Below are 22,585 nucleotides of genomic sequence, written 5' to 3'. Positions count from 1 at the left end.
AATAAATGACCCAATCAAAAAATGGGCCAAAGAACTAAATAGACATTTCTCCAAAGAAGACATACAGATGGCTAACAAACACATGAAAAGATGCTCAACATCACTCATTATCAGAGAAATGCAAATCAAAACCACTATGAGGTACCATTTCACACCAGTCAGAATGGCTGTGATCCAAAAGTCTACAAGCAATACATGCTGGAGAGGGTGTGGAGAAAAGGGAACCCTCTTACACTGTTGGTGGGAATGCAAACTAGTACAGCCACTATGGAGAACAGTGTGGAGATTCCTTAAAAAACTGGAAATAGAACTGCCTTATGATCCAGCAACCCCACTGCTGGGCATACACACTGAGGAAACCAGAAGGGAAAGAGACACGTGTACCCCAATGTTCATCGCAGCACTGTTTATAATAGCCAAGACATGGAAGCAACCTAGATGTCCATCAGCAGATGAATGGATAAGAAAGCTGTGGTACATATACACAATGGAGTATTACTCAGCCATTAAAAAGAGTACATTTGAATCAGTTCTAATGAGGTGGATGAAACTGGAGCCTATTATACAGAGTGAAGTAAGCCAGAAGGAAAAACATAAATACAGTATACTAACGCATATATATGGAATTTAGAAAGATGGTAACAATAACCCGGTGTACGAGACAGCAAAAGAGACACTGATGTATAGAACAGTCTTATGGACTCTGTGGGAGAGGGAGAGGGCGGGAAGATTTGGGAGAATGGCAATGAAACATGTAAAATATCATGTACGAAATGAGTTGCCAGTCCAGGTTCGATGCACGATGCTGGATGCTTGGGGCTGGTGCACTGGGATGGCCCAGAGGGATGGTATGGGGAGGGAGGAGGGAGGAGGGTTCGGGATGGGGAACACATGTATACCTGTGGCGGATTCATTTTGATATTTGGCAAAACTAATACAATTATGTAAAGTTTAAAAATAAAATAAAATTAGAAAAAAATTTAAAAAAAAAAAAAAAAAAAAAAAGAATCTGAAAAAGGACACATACACATATATATATCACTTTGCTGAACACTGAAACATTGTAAATCAACTGTACTTTAAAAAATAAATGTAAAAAAAAAAGAAAGAAAGAAAGGTAGTTGCCTCTAGAAACCAGAAACAAGTTGAGTCAGAAGGAGAAGTATTACTGTGATTTAAACATTATTTTTAAAAATACAGATGGCAACTTCTGCGTCTGAGGGTTGTGGTAAGTAGAAAACAGTGCACACAAAGAACTTGGAATGATGCATGGCACTTAAGTCTTATCCAGTGAGCATCAGCTATAGCTACATCCAGCAAAGGAGGTGAGCAGGCACCCAGGAGAGAGGCAGAAGAGGGGCTCTGAATCACAGACTGTCCAAAGATGCTGCTGCTGCTAAATCACTTCAGTTATGCCCGACTCTGTGCGACTCCATAGACGGCAGCCCACCAGGTTCCCCCATCCCTAGGATTCTCCAGGTAAGAACACTGGAGTGGATTGCCATTTCCTTCTCCAATGCATGAAAGTGAAAAGTGAAAGTGAAGCTGCTCAGTCGTGTCCGACTCTTAGCGACCCCATGGACTGCAGCCTACCAGGCTCCTCCATCCATGGGATTTTCCAGGCAGGAGTACTGGAGTGGGGTGCCATTGCCTTCTCCTGATTTAAAACGTACACATATGCCCCATTAGCCAGAAATCATGGCAGAATCTTGGACAGAAAAACAACCCTAGAAAATGTATTCCTAGAAAATTTTCCTAGCAGCAGAACTCATTTCTGAAAATGTATAAATTCAAGTTTAGGGATCATGATGTAGGAGAAAAACCAGGAAGGGGTAACAGAAACTTAGAAAACAATGTTTCAAGAATAAAAGAGTGCCCACAATAAAATGTCACTTCACATGTAACAGAATAGCTAAGATTAAAAACACTGAAGAAAGAAACCAGAGTACCAAGTGCTGGCAAGAACACTGAACTCTTATACATTGCCTATGGGAGTATGCAGTCACTTGGTGAAACTCTTTAGCAGTTTCTTACACCTACCCTAAGGTGCATCAATTCCACTCCCAGGTGCCAGAGAAATGACATATGTCACAAAAAGACTCATACCCAAGTGTTCACAGCATCCTTATTCATAACAGCCAATGCTGGAAATAACCTAAATATTCATCAACAGAAGAATGGATCATCACTCCATGATACATTCATACAGTGGAACAACACTGAGTAATATATTAACGGGAACAAACTGCTAAGACACATAACATGAAGAATCTCAACCACTGTGCTGAGGAAAAGACACCCAAGAGTACGGTCATTCACTATGATTCCATTTATATGAGTTTCTAGAAGAAGCAAAACTAATCCACAGTGATAAAAATCAGCACTATGTTTTCATGGGGGAGGCAGGGAGCAGAGAGAAAGTGACTGGGAAAGGGGCATCTCTGAGGTGGCAGAAATATTGGTTCTAATGTCAGGCAGACTTTTTATTGAAGTATACAGTTGATTACAATACACTTTTAGCATAGTGATTACAGTATTTTTATAGATTATATTCCATTTAAAGTTATTTTAAAATAATTGCTATATCTCCCTGTGCTGCCTAATATATCCTTGCAGCTTATGTATTTTATACATAGTAGTTTGTACCTCTTAAATGAACCATTATTTTTGTTTTGGCTGCACTGGGTCTTCATTGCTTTTGCATGGGCTACTCTCTTCATTGCAGTGCTCAGGCTCAGTAGTTGTGGCATGCAGGCTCTAGAGTTTGGGCTCAGTAGTTGTGGTACCTGGGTTTAGTCTCTCCATGGCATATGGAATCTTCCTGAACTAAGGATCAAACTCATGTTCCCTGCACTAGCAGTGGATTCTTATCTACTGTGCCACCAGGGAAGTCCAAGTAGTTTGTACCTATTAATCCCCTACTCCCTCCACTTTCAACCACTAGGTTTGTTTTCTGTATCTGTGAGTAGGTTTCTGTCTTATTAAATTTATTCACCTATTTTATTTTTTGGATTCTACATATAAGTGATAGCATTTCTCTTTCTCTGCCTTATTTCACTAAGGATAATACCCTTTAGATCCATCCATGTTGTTACAAATGGTAAAATTTCAATCTTTTTTATGATTCAATATTCCATTGTGTATATGTATGAACGTGTATCTTCTTTCTTCATTCATCTGTTGATAGACACTTAGGTTGCTCCTGTATCTTGGCTATTGTAAATAATACTGCTCAGAACACTGGGGTGCATGTAGTTTTTCAAATTTGTGCCTTTATTTTTTTTAGATATATACTCAGCAGTAGAACTGCTGTATCATATGGTAAGAAAATACTTTATCCATGATAAAAGTGGTAGATACTTGGGTATATCCATTTGTTAAAACTCAAATTGAAGATTTTAAACATGTGCATTTTATCACATGTAAATTTTAGCTCACATTTTTTAAAAAGTCTAAGAAAGAATGAAAGCATGGACAACCATGACACAAGCTGCTAAAAGTCAACAACAAAGAAGAGAAGCAGGTTGTTTCCTTGACACTAGGGGAATGAAAGCCAAATTTGAATGGAATGAGGAGAAAATTGAGTATGAAGGAGAGAAAGCTGGTACAGACAGGTTTTTTAAGGAGTAACAACCAAAAAAAGACAGGGTAGAACCTGGTGACTCAGTAGAACAAAAATGACGCACCTTTGAATTAAAAACCAAAAACTAGGCACCATGCTAGGCACTGGACTCCAACTTCCAAAACTAGATGAAATTAAGAAAAAAAATCCACTTCTAAAAACAGGGAAATGTGGCAGGAGAGACTACAAGAGAAATATGAAGAATTCTCAATCCCATTTCATTTTCAGACACCAATGGCACACTCAAGTTCCAGGGGAGTGATTTTTCATTCCTATTCCCTTACACTCATGTTCTTGCTTATCCTCACAACAGCCCTATAGGATACTATTACTCTGTTTCAAAAGAAAAGAAGAAAATCATGGTTCAGAGTAGTAAGTAGCTTGCCCAAAGTCACATGGCTAGTCACATAAACCCTCATCTTCTGATTCCAATCAAAAGATTTTCCCAGGACTTCCCTGGTGACACAGTAGATAGGAATCTGCCTGCTAATGCAGGAGATATGTGTTTGATCCCTGGTCCAGGAAGATTCCACATACCACAGGGCAACTAAGCCCATGAGCCACAACTGCTGAGCCTGAGAGCTGCAACTACTGAAGCTCATATGCCTAGACCCTGTACTCCACAACAAGAGAAGCCACCACAGTGCGAAGCCCGAGTACCACAACAAAGAGTAGTCCCCGCTTGCTGCAGCTAGAGAGTCTGTGCAAAGCAACAAAGACCCAGTGCAGCCAAAAAGAAAGAAAGAAAAACTAAAGAAAAAAAGATTTTCTCATTATGCCATACCTGCTTCTTTCAGCAAGATCATAGCCTCTCTTTAGTTCGGTCTAGCACACTTTTATCTGTGTCCCTCTAGAAGTCATCACTATTTTCAATGCAGCAAAAACCTGCAGAAACTGGGTCATTTTCAGTTACAGCTCACAGAATAAAAAGGGTGGGGGGATACAGATATTCAATTCTAGAATACCTATAAAGGTCATATCTTCAGCTAGGAGCCTGAACTCCACAAGGACAAGATGCTGCAGTGAATTTGTGGAGCTTTAAGCACTGCAGCCTAGGCAGCCAACTGTACAAGTCATTCTCAGAACCAACTAACGTATTTTACCACTAACATAGCCAACGTAACACAAATGTGAGCAAGCAAGCAAGGCCACAATTGGGTACTTCACACACCTCAACACAATGCTTCCCCTGGCATTTCTCTTATTATTTTTATTCTCAAGCACAAGAGCTAAATATTTTCACTCATGTGCTCAGTATTTAAAGGTTGAATCAATTCTTCTGCAGAATTCTATTTTTTAAGTAGTTTCATGAGAGCAGGTATCATATAAATATGTTTGGTATGTTTGCAGAAAGGAATAAGAATTCCAAAACAATACAAATTCTTCATGTGCAATGTTCCTGTGTAATGAAATTTGTAAATGAAGGATTAAATCATCTAAATCATTATCTACAAGTCTAAAGATGAACTAGTTTGTAGAACAGAAAACAAGGCATTACTAATATAGATTTCATTTTATGTTTTTTTTTAAACCTTGCTTGAGAGTATGAAATTAAATTGAGTCTGGTTTACAGAGCCAGAGATAAGTCAGGAGACTCAGAAACTGGTCACATTGCTGACTGATAGAGGAAAGTGTCTCTAAGATACTGCCTGGGACAGCTGGCCTCTTACCTGAATGCATCTGTTCCGTGCTGCTCCGCAGTTTGCTGTAGCCATGGCTCAAGGGCACCCTCTGGTAATGAGGCGGGGAAGAAGGAGGGGAGGCAAGAGGTGACATCGAGGGAGACTGCGTTTCCTGCTTCAAAGAACCAGAGCAGAATTCAGAGGGAATCACTCAAGGAGCCTGGTGCTCTGAGCTGCAGTTATGAAGTATAATGCAACTCTATTGCCAGTAAGCCGACTGCTTTAACAAATGAAGATATTTTCTCAAAAATGCGGCTTGGTTAAAAAGCACTGTCTGAGGATTCAAAAGTCTCCCAGAGAACAGTCTCACCAGAACTCAGTTACCTAAATTACTAAAACAAGCCTGACACACTTCCAGTTACTCCAATAATACTTTCCTTGGGAAAACAGAAGACAACTGATCACATGAAATAACATTCATACTCTACAATTTTGATCTCTTTGTGAATAGATTCAATTTTCATTCATTAATAAAGGCTCTTATTTCCTGGATCTACACTTATCAAGTCTTCCAAAAATGTGGATATTTTTAAAATATTTTAAATGGTAATGCTAAATATTCTTGGAGCTGACTAGCCAAAGTAAAATGTCAACTTTTTTTATACTGAGAAATTCCAAAACAATTCATTATGGGTAAACTCCAACTAGCCTACTCCTAAACACTAGGATGGCACCTTAATAAAGTACAAATCTCAATTCGAACGTGAACTTTATGTAGGACCACAGGCGAGACAAGCTATTATTACTTGGCTTTTTACTATTACTCGACTACTGGGTTTCCTCTCTTTTTTTTTTAATGCTACTAATAGACTGGTAACAAGGAAACCATACTTTTTATCAGCATAGAGACTATATATGTGTTCTTACTCAAAAATAATAATAATAGTAATTCAATCTGAGATACCAATCAAGTACTCTTTTTCAAGTAAAAGAAAAGAATATTTGCTTTGAATTATAAGTTCACAGCCACAGACTGGGTGGGCCTAGCATAAATCCAGACTGAAGCGAAAGGATGTGTCCTCAGTGACACAGCCAGGGGATGGGCCTGAAAAGTTCCCAGAGCATCAATCATCCTGGGATAGTGGGCCCTCATTCCTCTCCAAACACTGGTGGGAAAACATGCTAAAGAGTACTGGCTGAAGATTCTGATACAGGCATACCTCATTTCACAGCTATTACTTTAAAAAAACAAAAAACAAAGTTTATGGCAACCCTGCATCAAGCAAGTCTACCAGCACCGCTTTTCCAATAGCATTTGCTCACTTCATGTCTCTGTGTCACATTTTGACAATTCTTAACAATATTTCAAACATTTTCATTATTATCATATTTTATGGCAATGTGTAATCAGTGAGGTTTGATGTTACTATTACTTGCTAAGATGGTAAGTTAGCAGTTTTTAGCAATAAAGCACTTTTTTAAATAAGATATATACATTACAGTTTTTTAGCCACAATGCTATTGCACACTTAGTAGACCACACTCCTCTGTCCATGGGATTTTCCAGGCAAGAGTACTGGAGTGGGTTGCCATTTCCTTCTCCAGAAGATCTTCCCGATCCAGGGATCGAACCCAGGTTTCCCACATTGTGAGCAAGACGCTTTACCATCTGAGCCACCAGGAAGTCCTTAGTAGACTACAGTATAGTGTAAATCTAACTTTTGTAAGCACCAGGAAACCAAAAACTCGTGTGACTACTGCAGTGGTCTGAAACTGAACCTGCACTGTGGCCAAGGTATGCCTGTTCTCCTTTTTATTTAAGTCCCTGAAGAACTAGTTTAAAATGTATGAGAATTAGGACATTATCCAACAGAACATGCTATATGTCACTTAAATATGAAATTTCTGCAACAATACTTCAAATATCCAGCATTATTAGCATGAACCATATACATCAGTTTTCCAACTTAATCCTTTAATAGTCATTGCATTTGAAAAGCATTTTTTTTTTGGTCTTTCTAAAACATGACAAATTTCTTTTCCATACAGAAGGTACTACGTTGAATATGATTTGACTTTTCTGCATAATTTAGTATCTTCATTGTAAGTACCTCGATGCCCTGAGTGCTCACTAATGTGTAAGTCTATTTTACCTCTTATTGACAGACTCACTCATCTGGAATTTTACACTGTTCTCTCTACTCATCACTATCTGACTATTGCAATTAGTGGTCTAATTTTAAAAGCCTGTCCACCCTATTCTTGTTCCTGACCTGTACATGTAAAGGCAGCATTTCCCAAGATGGCCCTCCAAACACGCTCCCCAAGAAGGGATTTCCCTGGTGAAAGAAGTTTAGTACATGCCAATCTCCAGGTCTCTTTATTGCAGGACTTGTCAGGGCCTTTACTGTGCTAATGTGCACCGTGAATGTCTAAGACAGAGAATTTAGCCTTTCCCCCAAGAATAAGGCATGAAACAGCATTCTCCAACCACATTTAACCAGAGAAACCAGATTTTTTGGAAGAAAGCACTTATTAAAAACTCCTAGAAGTTACATTTCAAAGAATGCATTTGGAAATGGTGGTTAGATAAATCAAATAAGTGTGTTAAAGCAGTAGCCTTACTTGAGACACAATTCTACATTAAAGTAGGCTCTAAATGGCCCATAGATGGCTCATGGTAATTGCTATGCATCAGCCTCTTCTTCTTGCTAAAAGGAAACTTTATAGGCACACTCCAAGCCTATAATTGTATCCCAGATGGTGCAATTCAAGGAACTGGAAGTCTGACAGCAGCTATGAGGCACTGCTCTGTGAGGGTTCATGGTCAGAAGCAAACAGACTTGCCTGATCAGACTATTTACCTGTTTATCCTCATCGTCGATTCTTTTGAAGGTATTTTTTTCTGTGATTAAATATGGAATCTGAACTTTAGTTCCATGCAGCTCAGCTGTGTTCCCAAACCGGATTTCAGCATCAGTCTTTGACATCATAAAGCGAGGCAGCGGCAGTTCTTTAGGAGCAGAATCAAAGAAGCTCAAGTGAGATTTTATTTGAAAACTGCAAAAAGGGGAACTCAATGGCCAAAAGATGAGTCACTTTTGAGGAAAAATTCCAGAGCACTAAATATAGATTAAATCTGATTTCAACACAATAAAGACTCCTATAATAATGTCATGATAGAAAAATGCTACAGTTTAGCAAGGTATCTTGGCTCAACATTTTTAAATGCTGTCCAATCATTCTAGAACAAATTCAGGTTTTGGACAGATCTCCCATGTCGGCCTTTAGTTTGGCACCAAGAAAAGGGACGTGACATTGTAGAAATCAGTATCAAGTGACAACAGTAGCAGGCAAAACTTATATAGTGTTTATTATATGCCAGAGATTATATTAAGATCTGTAAATAGTAACTCATTTAATCCTCACAACTCGCTACAGTAAGATGATCATTACCCTTCTTTTACAGATGTGGACTCAGACAGGAAGGAGCTAAGATGACACATCGTATCTGTGGCAGAGCTGGCTCTTCACAAGTCAGTGCTGCTGCCCTATAGAAAGGCCCCTCATTCTCAGGGCAAACTTACTGGATACAACACGTTCTCATCCTATGTTATTGCTCAAGGAATTTTCACACACAATCTCTAGTTGTCTTTTTGTAATGGAATAAGGAAAATGGCATCAAGTTAGAGCAATCAATCCAACATTCAGTCAAATTCTACTCTCAAAACCATTAGCCACACTCAATACCACAAAGAGCTGAAATGCAACAGTCTGGTGTATTTACTTACCTTTCAAATTTCTGACAAAACTATTCTGAAAACAGAAATGATACTTTGGCACACTTCAAGTTCTCAGCACAGCAAATCACACACAATAACACAGCACAAAGAACACCAAAAATGGGTATAATATTCTGGATTAGGCATAATGATTTGCATCTGGATTCATTGTTTAGGATAATATTCATCAGTGTGCCTTTGCCTTCCCTTAGCTTGCTCTTCCAAAAACACAGCTGCACTTCCAATGATTGCTGCTGTGTTACAGCCAGAAAACATCTTAGCAACGGCAAGCAGTATCTTAGCTCCCCAGGCAAAGAAGGCCCCTGGTTCTCTAATATCCACATCATGTTTATTTTTAGTTGCTATGTCCACATTCAATTCAAAGAAGTAGGCAATATGACAAATCCCTGCGTGATCAATCAGCCAAGAGCCCAAGAGACATGAAGAGAATAACCAATCTGGAAAATTAAACCAAGACTTTCCCCTAAAGAGACAATGGCCACCATTTTTAATATTTTATTATTTCCTAACCCTGGCAGCTCTTCAGCACTCAAGGCAGGACTGGACTTCAAAAGAAAGAAGGAAAGAGAAAAGAAAGTCTAGATTCTCAGTAAATCAAATATGAGCTAATCCTATGGTTCTCTTCTCAGAAAGGTATTTATTACAGCTCAGTCTGCAAAAAAGATCTTAAAAAACTGAACAAGATCACATAAAATAACTTGTACTCTAATCTGCCCACAAAAGGATGACGCTACTTACAAGCCCTATCTGGAAAAAGAAGAAAAAAAAAGGAAATGTTCAGCATTTGTAAGCTCCCTGACCAGTGTTTCACTGGTATTTAACAGATAACTCCAGGAACAATGGAACACAAACCTGGTTGGTGAATATCAACTATTACACTAGGGCCCCCAGCTGTCCTTTAGGACACTGTCATATCACAAATTCTCCTTCCCTGGCTATGGCATTTCTCCAGAATTGTTCACCTGGGAAAGAATCTCCCTCCCTCAGACAGCAAAAGACAAAATACAGCTGAATTTCTCTCATACGTTCTTTGTTTACAAGGCTTTAAACAACTTTTACTTAACAGAATTGTAACCATATATAATGATATTCCTATTATTGAAAACTAATGAAATGCTATTTTTCTTAAGGTGGTGCAAGCTTTTTTTTATGCTACAAGCTTTTTAAAAGTGAAAAGCAAAACTATAGTTTGTCAACATTCAGTCTAAATGTTGTTTCATAGTCATACGTACAGCAAATTTAATAGCAAAACTTTATTAAAAAATTACTAAAGTACCTACTATCCAGTGATATATGTCAAGTAATCACAGGAGAAGATCTATCTGCAGTAATTGGTTAGAATCTTTTCTCCCAAACTGAATTAAATTAGCACACAGGAAACAAATTAAGAGTTCAAATAAAATACTGACGGGGCCAAGGACACAATGAGCACAGCAATCATTTGTCTCATAATGCTATCTTAGGCTGTATTCTTTGAACACAGAAATGCTTTGTATATTAAATAGAAATGACTATTTTCCCCTTCCACAAAGAAAATTATGTCTCTGCTTTTTTAAACATGTGATCCTCTAAGGGAAAAATCCTTTGTTTTCCCATGTTTGATGGAGTCATGAATATTAGAAATACATCAATCTCCTCAATTCATTAGAAAAAACATAAGCAGCATAAATACAGTAATAAAAGATTAATTACAAAGAGGCAGCTGCTGTGCACTGTCCTCAAAAGACCCTGATACTGGGAAAGATTGAAGGTGGGAGAAGGGGACGACAGAGGATGAGATGGTTGGATAGCATCACCGACTCAAAGGACATGAGTCTGAGTAAACTCCGGGAGTTGGTGATGGAGAAGGAGGCCTGGCATGCTGCAGTCCATGGGGTCACAGAGTTGGATATGACTGAGCGACTGAACTGAACTGAGAAATATAATCTCAGCCACATGTATCATTGTAAATTGTATAGTAGCTACATTAACAACAACAAAAAAAATGTTAAGTGAAGAAACCAGTGAAAAAATACAAATACTGCGTGGTTTCACTTACATGACGGATCAATCGTCAAACTCACGGGAACAGAAGGTAGAACAGTGGATGCCAGAGGCTGGAGGGAAGGGGACTGGGGAGTTGTTTAATGGGGGTGGCGTTTCCACCTTGCAATGTAGGCAGACTGGTTGCACAGCAATGTGTATATACTTAACACTAATGAACTGTATACTTAAAAATGGTTAAGATGATTTTATATTATGTATGTTCTGTCACAACTAAAATTTTTCAACTTAAAAAAAGCAAAAAACAGAGGCGAAATTAATTTGGTATATTTTAACCCAATGTTATCAATGACAGCATGTAAACAAGATAAAAAATTAATATAACAGTTTACATTCTCTTTTCAGGCTAATGCTTTAAACCCCATGTGTACTTACCTATACCACAGACCTCAATTCAGATACACCACATTTCAGGCACTCAGGAGCTGCAGTAGTATGGCTACTGGCTGCCCTACTGGAAAAGCACAGTTTGGCTGATGGTTGCTATGAAGCAATATGGACCACTATGGCCAGAGATCTAGATTTTTACTAAGAAATACTATAATGTTAAAAATCAACAAATAATTGATTTCTTCTTAAATTATGTAAGGAGTATTTTGTATGGAGGGATGATGATGATGTACACACAGCTTAAGTATTTGAAGACTTTTAAAATTTTATTTATTTTTGGCCATGCTGGGTCTTCATTGCTGCAGGCTTTTCTCTAGTTGCAGCAAGGGTTTCTCATTGCAGTGGATTCTCTCGTTGCAGAGCACAGATTCTAGGGAGCACACGCTTCAGCAGTTGTGGCTCCCAGACTAGAGCACAGGCTCAATAGTTGTGGTGCACAGGCTTAGTTGCTCGACAGCATGTGGAATCTTCCCAGATCAGGGATCAATTCTGTGTCTCCTGCATTGGCAGGCAGATTCTTTACCACTGAGCTACCAGGAAGCCTCATTTGAAGACTTCTAACAAATGTATATACAACCTCATAACAAATACCCAAATTGCTTTCTAGTTAATCACCTCCCCTTGTCCCACTGAGCAATGTATTCTAATTTCTAAATCCACAGATAACCTTTGCCACTATAGAACTTCACATAATGGAATCATACAATATTAATCTTTGTGACTAGCTTTTCTGATAACACTTTGTGATAATCATCCAGCGTACAACATAATCATCTAAAGACATAGTTCATTCTTTTTCACTGCTATGGAGTAATCCACTTTTACGAATATACTAAAATTTTTTAAACCCAGTCTCTGTGATGAACATTTGGGTTGTTTTCAGTTTGGAGTCATTATGAATATAGCTGCTGTGAACAGTCTTATAAATTACTTTTGAGAGACATGAATTCATCAATCTTGGGATATATCTATGAGCCACATTCAACCTGCTGTCTATTTCCATATAGCTTGAGTACTATATAGTAGTAGTATAAGTATAAACTATGTACAAAATAAGCTACAAGCATGTATTATACAACACAGGGAACATAGCCAATATTTTATAAGTATAAATGGAGTATAACCTTTAAAACCTGTGTGTGAATCACTATATCATACGCCTGTAACTTACATAATACTATACATCAAAGTATACTTCAGTTTTAAAAAATAGTATTTTCATTAAAAAACATTAGGTTTTATATTTTGAATGCTTGGAAAACATCAAAAGAAAAATAATTCATGATGTGAAAATTATGAAATATAAATTTCAATATCCATAAATAAAGTTTTACTGGAACACAGCCATGCTCTTTTGTTTACACATTCTGCTTTCCCAGTTCAAGAGCAGAGTTGGATATTTGCAACAAAAGCCATATAGCTCACAAAGCCTAAAATATCCACTACCTAGCCCTTTACAGGAAAAGTTTGCTGACACCTGTCTTATACAATACAGTGCTTAAAGTAAAACATAGTCTCACTAAAACAAAAAAGTTTCATTTAATGGAAAAATACTTTGTTACTTGAGCTTTAAATTTTAAGTAATTTAAATTGTTGATTTAATTAAAATTCAATTTCTCACTGGCACTAGACACATTTTAAATGCTCTATAGCCAGTTTCACAGGACTAGTGACTACCATATGAGATAGCACAGTTTAGATGCCTGGCCAAAGGATTACCCAATTTTATGCTCACAAAAACACTACAAACCAGCTACTACTGAACACCTGCTCCAGTATGAAAAACATAGACAGTGTATTAAAAAGCAGAGACATAACTTTGCTGACAAAGGTTTGTATAGTCAAAGGTATGGTTTTTCCAATAGCCATGTATGGATATGAGAATTGGACCATAAAGAAGGCTGAGCATCAAAGAACTGATACTTTTGATTTGTGGTGTTAGAGAAGATTCTCGAGAGTACCTTGGACTGCAAGGAGATCAAACTAGTCTGTCCTAAAGGAAATCAACCCTGAATATTCACTGGAAGGACTGAGGCTAAAGCTGAAGCTCCAATACTTTGGTCACCTGACGCAAAGAGCCAACTCACTGGAAAAAGACTTTGATGCTGGGAAAGACTGAGGGCAGGAGAACAACTAGGCAGCAGAGGATGAGATGGTTATATAGCATCACTGACTCAATGGACATGAATTTGAGCAAACTACAGGAGATAATGAAGGACAGGGGAGCCTGCCGTGCTCTAGTGACTGAACAAACTCTTGAGTAGTTCAAGGGTCAGTTGTAATTGTTATCCAAACATATGCATACCAAGGGGGGAAATGGGGATGGGATGAAATGCGAGATTGGTCTTGACATACATATCCTACTATGTATAATGTCTATGCCCCAACCAGTAATGCTGAAGAAGCTAAGTTGAACGGTTCTATGAAGACCTACAAGACCTTCTAGAACTAACACCCAAAAAAGATGTCCTTTTCATTATAGGGGACTGGAATGCAAGAGTAGGAAGTCAAGAAATACCTGGAGTAACAGGCAAATTTGACTTTGGAGTACAGAATGAAGCAGGGCAAAGGCTAACAGAGTTTTGCCAAGAGAACAAACTGCTCATAGCAAACACCCTTTTCCAATGACACAAGAGAAGACTCTACACATGGACATCACCAGATGGTCAATACCGAAATCAGACTGATTGTATTCTTTGCAGCCAAAGATGGAGAAGTTCTATACAGTCAGCAAAAATAAGACCAGGAGCTGACTATGGCATAGACCATGAACTTATTGCCAAATTCAGACTTGAATTGAAGAAAGTAGGGAAAACCACTAGAACATTCAGGTATGACCTAAATCAAATCTTTTACGATTATATAGTGGAAGTTGACATATAGATTCAAGGGATTAGATCTAATAGACAGAGTGTCTGAAGAACTAAGGATGGAGATTTGTGACACTGTACAGGAGGCAGGGACCAAGATCATCCCCAAGGAAAAGAAAAGTAAAAAGGCAAAATGGTTGTCTGAGGAGGCCTTACAAAGAGAGAAGCCAAAGGCAAAGGAGAAAAGGAAAGATATACCCATTTGAATGCAGAGTTTCAAAGAATAGCAAGGAGAGGTAAGAAAGACTTCGTCAGCGATCAAGGCAAACAAATAGAGAAAAACAATAGAATGGGAAAATCTAGAGATCTCTTCAAGAAAATTAGAGATACCAGCGGAACATTTCATGCAAAGATGGGCACAATAAAGAACAGCAATGGTATGGACCTAACAGAAGCAGAAGACATTAAGAAGAGGTGGCAAGAATATACAGAAGAACTATACAAAAAAGATCTTCATGACCCAGATAATCATGATAGTGTAATCACCAACCTAGAGCCAGACATCCTGGAATGCGAAGTCAAGTGGGCCTTAGGAAGCATCACTACAAACAAGAAGGTGATGGAATTCCAGTTGAGCTATTTCAAATCCTGAAAGAAGATGCTGTGAAAGTGCTGCATTCAATATGCCATCAAATTTGGAAAACTCAGCAGTGGCCACAGGACTGGAAAAGGTCCGTTTTCATTCCAATCCCAAGGAAAGGCAATGCCAAAAAATGCTCAAACTACCACATTAATTGCACTCATCTCACACACTAGTAAAGTAATGCTCAAAATTCTCCAAGCCAGGCTTCAACAGTACGTGAACCATGAACTTCCAGAGGTTCAAGCTGGATTTGGAAAAGGCAGAGGAACCAGAGATCAAATTGCCAACATTTGCTGTATCATCCAAAAAGCAAGAGAGTTACAGAAAAACATCTATTTCTGCTTTGTTGACTATGCCAAAGCCTTTGACTGTGTGGATCACAATAAACTGTGGAAAATTCTGAAAGAGATGGGAATACCAGACCACCTGACCTGCCTCTTGAGAAACCTGTACACAGGTCAGAAAGCAACAGTTAGAACTGGACATGGAACAACAGACTGGTTCCAAATAGGGAAAGGAGTACATCAAGGCTGTATATTGTCACCCTGGTTATTTAACTTATATGCAGAGTACATCATGAGAAACACTGGGCTGGAAGAAGCACAAGCTGGAATCAAGATTGCCGGGAGAAATATCAATAACCTCTGAGATGCAGATGACACCATATAAGAAGAACTAAAGAACCTTTTGATGAAAGTGAAAGAGGAGAGTGAAAAAGTTGGCTTAAAACTCAACATTAAGAAAACTAAGACCATGGCATCTGGTCCCATAACTTCATGGCAAATAGATGGGGAAACAATGGAAACAGTGACAGACTTTTTTGGAGGGGGCTCCAAAATCACTGCAGATGGTGACTGCAGCCATGAAATTAAAAGACGCTTACTCCTTAGAAGAAATGTTATGACCAACCTAGACATCATATTAGAAAGCAGAGACATTACTTTGCCAACAAAGGTCCATCTAGTCAAAGCTATGGTTTTTCCAGTAGTCATGTATGGATGTGAGAGTTGGACTATAAAGAAAGCTGAGCACAGAAGAATTGATGCTTTTGAACTGTGGTGTTGGAGAAGATTCTTGAGAGTCCCTTGGACTGCAAGGAGATCCAACCAGTCAATTCTAAAGGAAATCAGTCCTGAATATTCATTGGAAGGACTGATGCTGAAGCTGAAACTCCAATACTTTGGCCACCTGATGCGAAGAGCTGACTCATTGGAAAAGACCCTGATGCTGGGAAAGATTGAAGGCAGGCGGAGAAGGGGACGACAGAGGATGAGATGGTTGGATGGCATCGCCAACTCAATGGACATGATTTTAAGTAAACTCTGGGAGTTGGCGATGGACAGGGAGGCCTGGCATTCTGCAGTCCATGGGGTCACAGAGTATCAGACTCGACTGAGCGACTGAACTCAACTGAACTGAACTGACTACGTTAAAATAGATAACTAATGAGAACCTACTGTATAGCACAGGGAACTCTCTCAGTGCTCTGTGGTGACCTAAATGTGAAGGAAATCTAAAAAACTGGATGTATGTATGTGTGCTTAGTTGCTCATCGTGTCCAACTCTTTGAGACCCATGGACTGCAGTCCACCAGGCTTCTCTGTGCATGGGGATTCTCCAGGCACAAATACCAGAGTGAGTTGCCATTCCCTTCTCCAGGGGATCTTCCCAAACCAGGGATCAAACCCAGGTCTCCCGCATTGCAGGCAGATTCTTCACCATCTGAGCCACCAGGATATACATATATATATGACTAATTCACCTTGCTGCACAGCAAAAACTAACACAACATTATAAAGCGACTATATTCTGATGATTTTTTTAAATTGCTCCAAGAAGGGGTTCACAGATTTCACACTGTCAAAGGGGCCATGGCACAATAAAGTTTCAAAACACTACTCTAGACCCTGCTACACCTTCCCTCAGTCCTCACACTTCCTCTTGGCCTGTCTTTGGAAAGCAGGAAGGTTTGCTCCCAGGACAGATGTTCACACATGGTTTCCTCCACAAGAACTCTCTGCCAGCCTTGAACTTCACCCCAACACCACCTTCTGCCCTCCTAAATTAGCTTTCCCAACAGCATTACCCCAGCTCCCACTAGGGTGAGGCTAGAGAAAAGCCTGGGGCTAGCACTTGAGGTACTCCCTCTCAGGGCCCTAGAAAGTCAGAGTCAGCACTTGCAGGGTCCAGGGAGCTAGTACCCCCTACAGTTATACATCTCCTACAGTTATACACCCTGGGTGCCTCTTGCCTCCCTCCAGTTTGGGCCCTAATGTGACCAAATCTGTACTCAGAGCTTAAGCAAAGCTCTTGAAGATACTCCAATTGACTGTCTTTAGAAGTCACTCTGAACCCTGGCTCCACAGAAGAATCACCTGGGGTGCTCTGAAAAACCCTGTGCTAAAGCCACATGTCTGCAGGTAGCCCCAGGTTCCTGTAGTTTTTATTTTGCATTTAGAGTTACCCAGATGATTCTCAAGTGCATACAAGGTTGGGAACCAATGCCTTAGAGAGATGACTTCTGTAAGCATCCCTCAGAAGTTCCTGGTGAACGTGAATTCCAAATGTTTGCGTTAAAAAGAGTGACAGACAATTAAGACTCACTCCCCATGCCCAGGCATTTGTGTCTTCATGTATTCATTCAACAAACATGCCCTGAGTATCCACAAGGCCCCTCTCAGTACAGGGTTACCAGATGCTCCTCCCTTCCCCTTAGATGTGCAGACTGCTGAGGAAGACAGCCAAAAAATTACTCACACCTGTAAAGGAGTACTTACAAACCCTAACTAAAGAGCTATGAAGGAGCAGACAGTGAGAGAATTAAAAAGGGAACTGTCACATTATCCAGCACTAACAGGCCCATCCAAGGATTACCTAATTCCCTAGGGATGCATGCTTTTAAGTTTCTATTTACTCTTGATGAAGCATTTTACAATTCTGAAAGGATAGCTATTAACTTGTGGAAAATTTGTTAGATAACAAACACTTCTTTTCTGATAGCAGTGCAAATGAATTTTATCTTACAAAAGAGTATAATAACCCAGTTACAGTTTTATTGTCCTGTAGGGCATTAATCAATTTTATACGTAATTTAGCAATCTTATTCCAGCATTCTTTCTTTCCGTGACTATAAACACTTCTGACTTTCCTACACTTTCTTGAACCAGCTCTACTATACGCTGGTTCCTTTGTTAATGAATTAATTTGACAGGACATACTTTAGATAGGGTGTCAGGTACAGCCTTGGAACCCTAAAGAGCGAGGAGGAGATGCAGCACTGGAAGGAGAGGATGGAGAACAGACCACTAGCAACCCAAGATCTTGACATAACATGCTCTTTCCTGCAGTAGGAAAGAGGTGGCCCAGAAATGGATACACAGCCAGTAAGGCTGGGGGACAGATTACATGAAAGAAAAGAGATTTGAGATGAGGAGGGGTAGTAGGCAGAGACTAGATTATGCAAGGCCTTACAGATAACTGTAGGGACTTCAAACTTTGAGCTATGTACAATAAGCAACCACAGGGAGAGTTTCAAGGAGCTATATAAAATAATCTATTTTGAAAAAGCTACTCTTAGTGCTATGTGGGGAAAGAGACTGGAGTAGAAAAGAGAGAAGGCCAAGAAACTAATGACAAAATCATTGTGGCACTCAGGAATGTGGCTGTAGGTGGCCTCATTTAGCAGAGGTAGAAAGATGCAGGAAGCAAGCAATTGGATTAGAGCCATATTGGCAGAACTTTTTTTAATTAATTATTTTAATTGGAGGATAATTACTTTACATATTGTGATGGTTTTTGCCATACATTGACATGAAACAACCACAGGTGCACATGTGAGCCCCCATCCTGAACCCCCCTCCCACCTCCTTCCCCACTCCATCCCTCCAGGTTGTCCCAGAGCACAGGCTTTGGATGTCCTGCTTCACTCATCGAACTTGCACGGATTGCTGGGTTGTATGGCAGTTCTGTTTCCTTTTGAGCAGTCTGTACACTGTTCCTCCATAGTGGCTGTGCTAGTTTGAAATTCACACAGACAGTGTGAGAGGGTTTCTTTTTTTCTCTGCCCCCTCTCAAACATTCATTGTCTGTAGATTTTGGAAAGCAGCCATTCTGAACGGCCTGAGATGGTACCTCGTTGTGGTTTCGATTTGCGTTTCTCTGATAGCAAGGGGTGTTGCGCATCTTTTCATGTGTTTGATAGCCATCTGTATTTCTTTTTTGGAGAAATGTCTGTTTACTTCTTTGGTACATGATTATTATTATTTTTTTATTTTGGCCTGGGTTGCCTACTTTTCTGGAATTGAGTGCAGGAGTTGCTTGTATATTTTTTAGATTAATTCTTACGAGTTGCTTCATTTGCTATTATTTGCCCCCATTCTGAATGCTGTCTTTCCACTTTGCTTGTAGTTTCCTTCGTTGAGCATAAGCTTTTAAGTTTAATTAGGTCCCATTTGTTTTAGGTGGGTCATAGAGGATCCTGCTGTGATTTATGTCGGAGAGTGTTTTGCCTAAGTTTTCCTCTAAGAGTTTTATAGTTTCTGGTTTTACATTTAGATCTTTAATCAATTTTAACTTTATTTTTGTGTATGGTGTTAGAAAGTGTTCTAGTTTCACTTTTCCCCGTGGCTAACCACTTTTCCCCAGCACCACTTGTTAAAGAGACTGTCTTTTCTCCATTGTATATTTTTGCCTTCTTTGTCAAAGATAAGGTGTCCATAGATGTGTGGATTTATCTCTGGGCTTTCCATTTTCTTTCATCGATCTACATTTTTGTCTTTGTGCCAGTACCATACTGTCTTGATGACTGTAGCTTTGTAGTATAGTCTGAAGTCAGTAAGGCTGATTCCTCCAGTTCCATTTTTCTGTCTCAAGATTGCTTTGGCTATTCAAGGTTTTTTGGGTTTCCATACAAATTGTGAAATTATTTGTTCTAGTTCTGTGAATAATACCATTGGTAGCTTGATAGGGATTGCACTGAATCTATAGATTGCTTTGGGTAGTACACTTATTTTCACTGTATTGATTCTTCCAATCCACAAACATGGTATATTTTTCCATCTATTTGTGTCATCTTTGATTTCTTTCATTAGTGTTTTATAGTTTTCCATATATTAGGTCTTTTGTTTCTTTAGGTAAATTTATTTATAAGTATTTTATTCTTTTTATTGCAATGGTGAATGGGATTGTTTCCTTAATTTCTCTGTTTTTTCATTGTTAGTGTATAGGAATACAAGGAATTTCTGTGTATTAATTTTTTATCCTGCAACTTTACTATATTCATTGATTAGCTCTAGTAATTTTCTGGTGGTATCTTTAGGGTTCTTTATGTAGAAGATCATGTCATCTACAGTGAGAGTTTTAATTTGGATTCCTTTTATTTCTTTTTCTTCTCTGATTGCTGTGGCTAGGACTTCCAAAACTATGCTGAATAGTAGTGGTGAGAGTAGGCACCCTTGTCTTATTCCTGATTTTAGTGGAAATACTTTCAATTTTTCACTATTGAGGATAATGTTTGCTGTGGGTTTGTCAGATATGGCTTTTATTATGTTAAGGTATGTTCCTTCTATGCCTGCTTTCTACAGAGTTTTTATCATAAATGGGTGTTGAATTTTGTCAAAGGCTTTCTCTGTATCTAATGAGAGAATCATATGGTTTTTAATCTTGCAATTTGTTAATATGGTGTATCATATTGATTGATTTGTGAATACTAAAGAATCCTTGCATCCCTGGAATAAAGCCCACTTCATCATGATGTATGATCCTTTTAATATGTTGTTGGATTCTGTTTGCTAGAATTTTGTTGAGAATTTTTGCATCTATGTTCATCAGTGATATTGGCCTGTAGTTTTCTTCTTTTGTGGCATCTTTGTCTGGTTTTGGTATCAGGGTGATGGTAGCCTCATAGAATGAGTTTTGGAGTTTGCCTTCCTCTGCAATTTTCTGGAAGAGTTTGAATAGGATAGATGTTAGCTCTTCTCTAAATTTTTCATAGAATTCACCCATATTGGCAGGACTTCTGATGGAGGGAGGGAAAGGAGAAAATCAAGAATGTCTTCTAAGTTCTTGGATTAAGCAACTGCATATGGTAGAGGTATTTAGCAAAATAGGAAAGACTAGGGGTTAAAGGTTAACACACACATACACACAGGCACATGTCACTCATGAAGTAAGGGTATGATTCTTATAGAAGAAGGACTGAAAGGACTCACAACTCCCTGTGTGATAGGTCTTTCAGATTAGGCTCTTAGCATTCTCTTTCACCTTCAAGGTTTATGTCATCAAACATTAAGCTAATGGATTTCAAGCAAAAAATTGGAAAATGCTAAGTGGCAGCTCAAAGTTTGGCCCAGTCTTACACTCATCCTTATTCAACATATGCTGACTGCAAGTAACTTATTCAAAAAACCTTTAAATGAAGGAAGAAAATCAAGAATTAACTCTGAGTAATACTTAAACCCTCAGTGGTAAAAAGCAGCATCAGGATTTATAAAATGGAGAAAGCCTCATATTTGGAAAAAGGGTTAATCCCTTATACAAGTGATAACTTAGACAATCCACCCCTTCCACCCCCTCCCCCATCCCCAGGAAATTAAGCTATAGATCTGAGCACAGATCAGGTAAAAGATTTCAGTCTAACCAAATGTAAGCAACAAAGGTGTCAGAAGTTTATTCTTTTATACAACAAAGAAGCTCTGAACTCTTCCAGAAGATGAAGTCGGGAGATACTATAATAAAGATTAATGATCATTTACAATGGAATGGAAACTTTCAGTGCCTACCACAAATCAAAATTCAGTGAGCTATAACTCTGAACAAATCACAGCAAACACTGACCAACAGACACCAAACCAGCCACTGAAATTACACTCCATCAGGAAACCTATTTCAAGGAACCAAATTATATAATACCAAGGGATGCTTTGGGGGTCAGGTTGTTTTGGTTTTTTTTTTTTTTTTTTCCTGTTCAGGAAACATTCCAGATTTACAGATTAGAATTGGGACCTTACTAAACAGAAAAAATCATCCAGAAGAGGCTACTCTGCATAACAGTAAAAAGCCTGGGAAATGGAGGCTGAGATCCTGGTTGGAGCTGGTTAGAACCTAACATCCTTAGGCAAGTTGCTTAATTCCCCTACACTTCCATTTTCACATCTGTAAAATGGGGATAATAACAGCACCAGGATAGAGACTTTCAGAGTTCACCCACATCCAGTCTCCTCTACTTGCAGGCACACGAGGGAACTACAACCCCCAAAGCCTGCTCTGCATGTCAGTAGATCCATGTGCCAAGTTCTGGCCAATGCACTGTGAGCAGCAGTAACCTGAGTCACATCCACGCCAAAGCATTTAACTGCTAGGCTGAGAAACTATTTCTCTGTTGTGGCAATTACGGGAACAGGTGCTGTGTTGGAGGTGCCACAGGATAAAGCTGCCAGGATCACAGAGCCAACACATGGAGGGCAGCTGCCCTGGAGGGTCACCCTGACCCACTGCAAAGCAGTAAGCAAGCCTTTGTTCCATTAAGGCACTCACATTTCAGTGGTATTTGTTATCACAGCTTATTCTAGGCAATGCAAATTGACACAATTATCTAGTTTAGGTAAATGTCATGAGGACTAAATGATATAGTGTCTGGCACACACTAAGCCTTT

At 39.0% G+C, this 22,585-nt stretch overlaps 1 protein-coding gene across 2 annotated transcripts in view; it reads right to left on the bottom strand.

Moving 5' to 3' along the window:
- REPS2 (RALBP1 associated Eps domain containing 2) overlaps positions 1-22,585 on the bottom strand; it is a 249,754-nt gene that overhangs the window by 166,935 nt on the left and 60,234 nt on the right. Inside the window, exons 3-4 of one of the 2 annotated variants that reach the window (XM_070365780.1) lie at positions 8,109-8,257; positions 5,293-5,419 (exon numbers count right to left, since the gene is read on the bottom strand). In XM_070365780.1, the coding sequence (XP_070221881.1) occupies positions 5,293-5,419; positions 8,109-8,257 (276 nt within the window). The remainder of the gene's footprint in view (positions 1-5,292; positions 5,420-8,108; positions 8,258-22,585) is intronic. The other variant, XM_070365781.1, reaches the window with a different exon arrangement.

This window comes from Bos mutus, chromosome X (genome assembly GCF_027580195.1).
Source record: "Bos mutus isolate GX-2022 chromosome X, NWIPB_WYAK_1.1, whole genome shotgun sequence".
Taxonomy (NCBI): domain Eukaryota; kingdom Metazoa; phylum Chordata; class Mammalia; order Artiodactyla; family Bovidae; genus Bos; species Bos mutus.
Note: the sequence above shows the minus strand (reverse complement) of the source record. Positions and strands in the feature narration are given on the sequence as shown.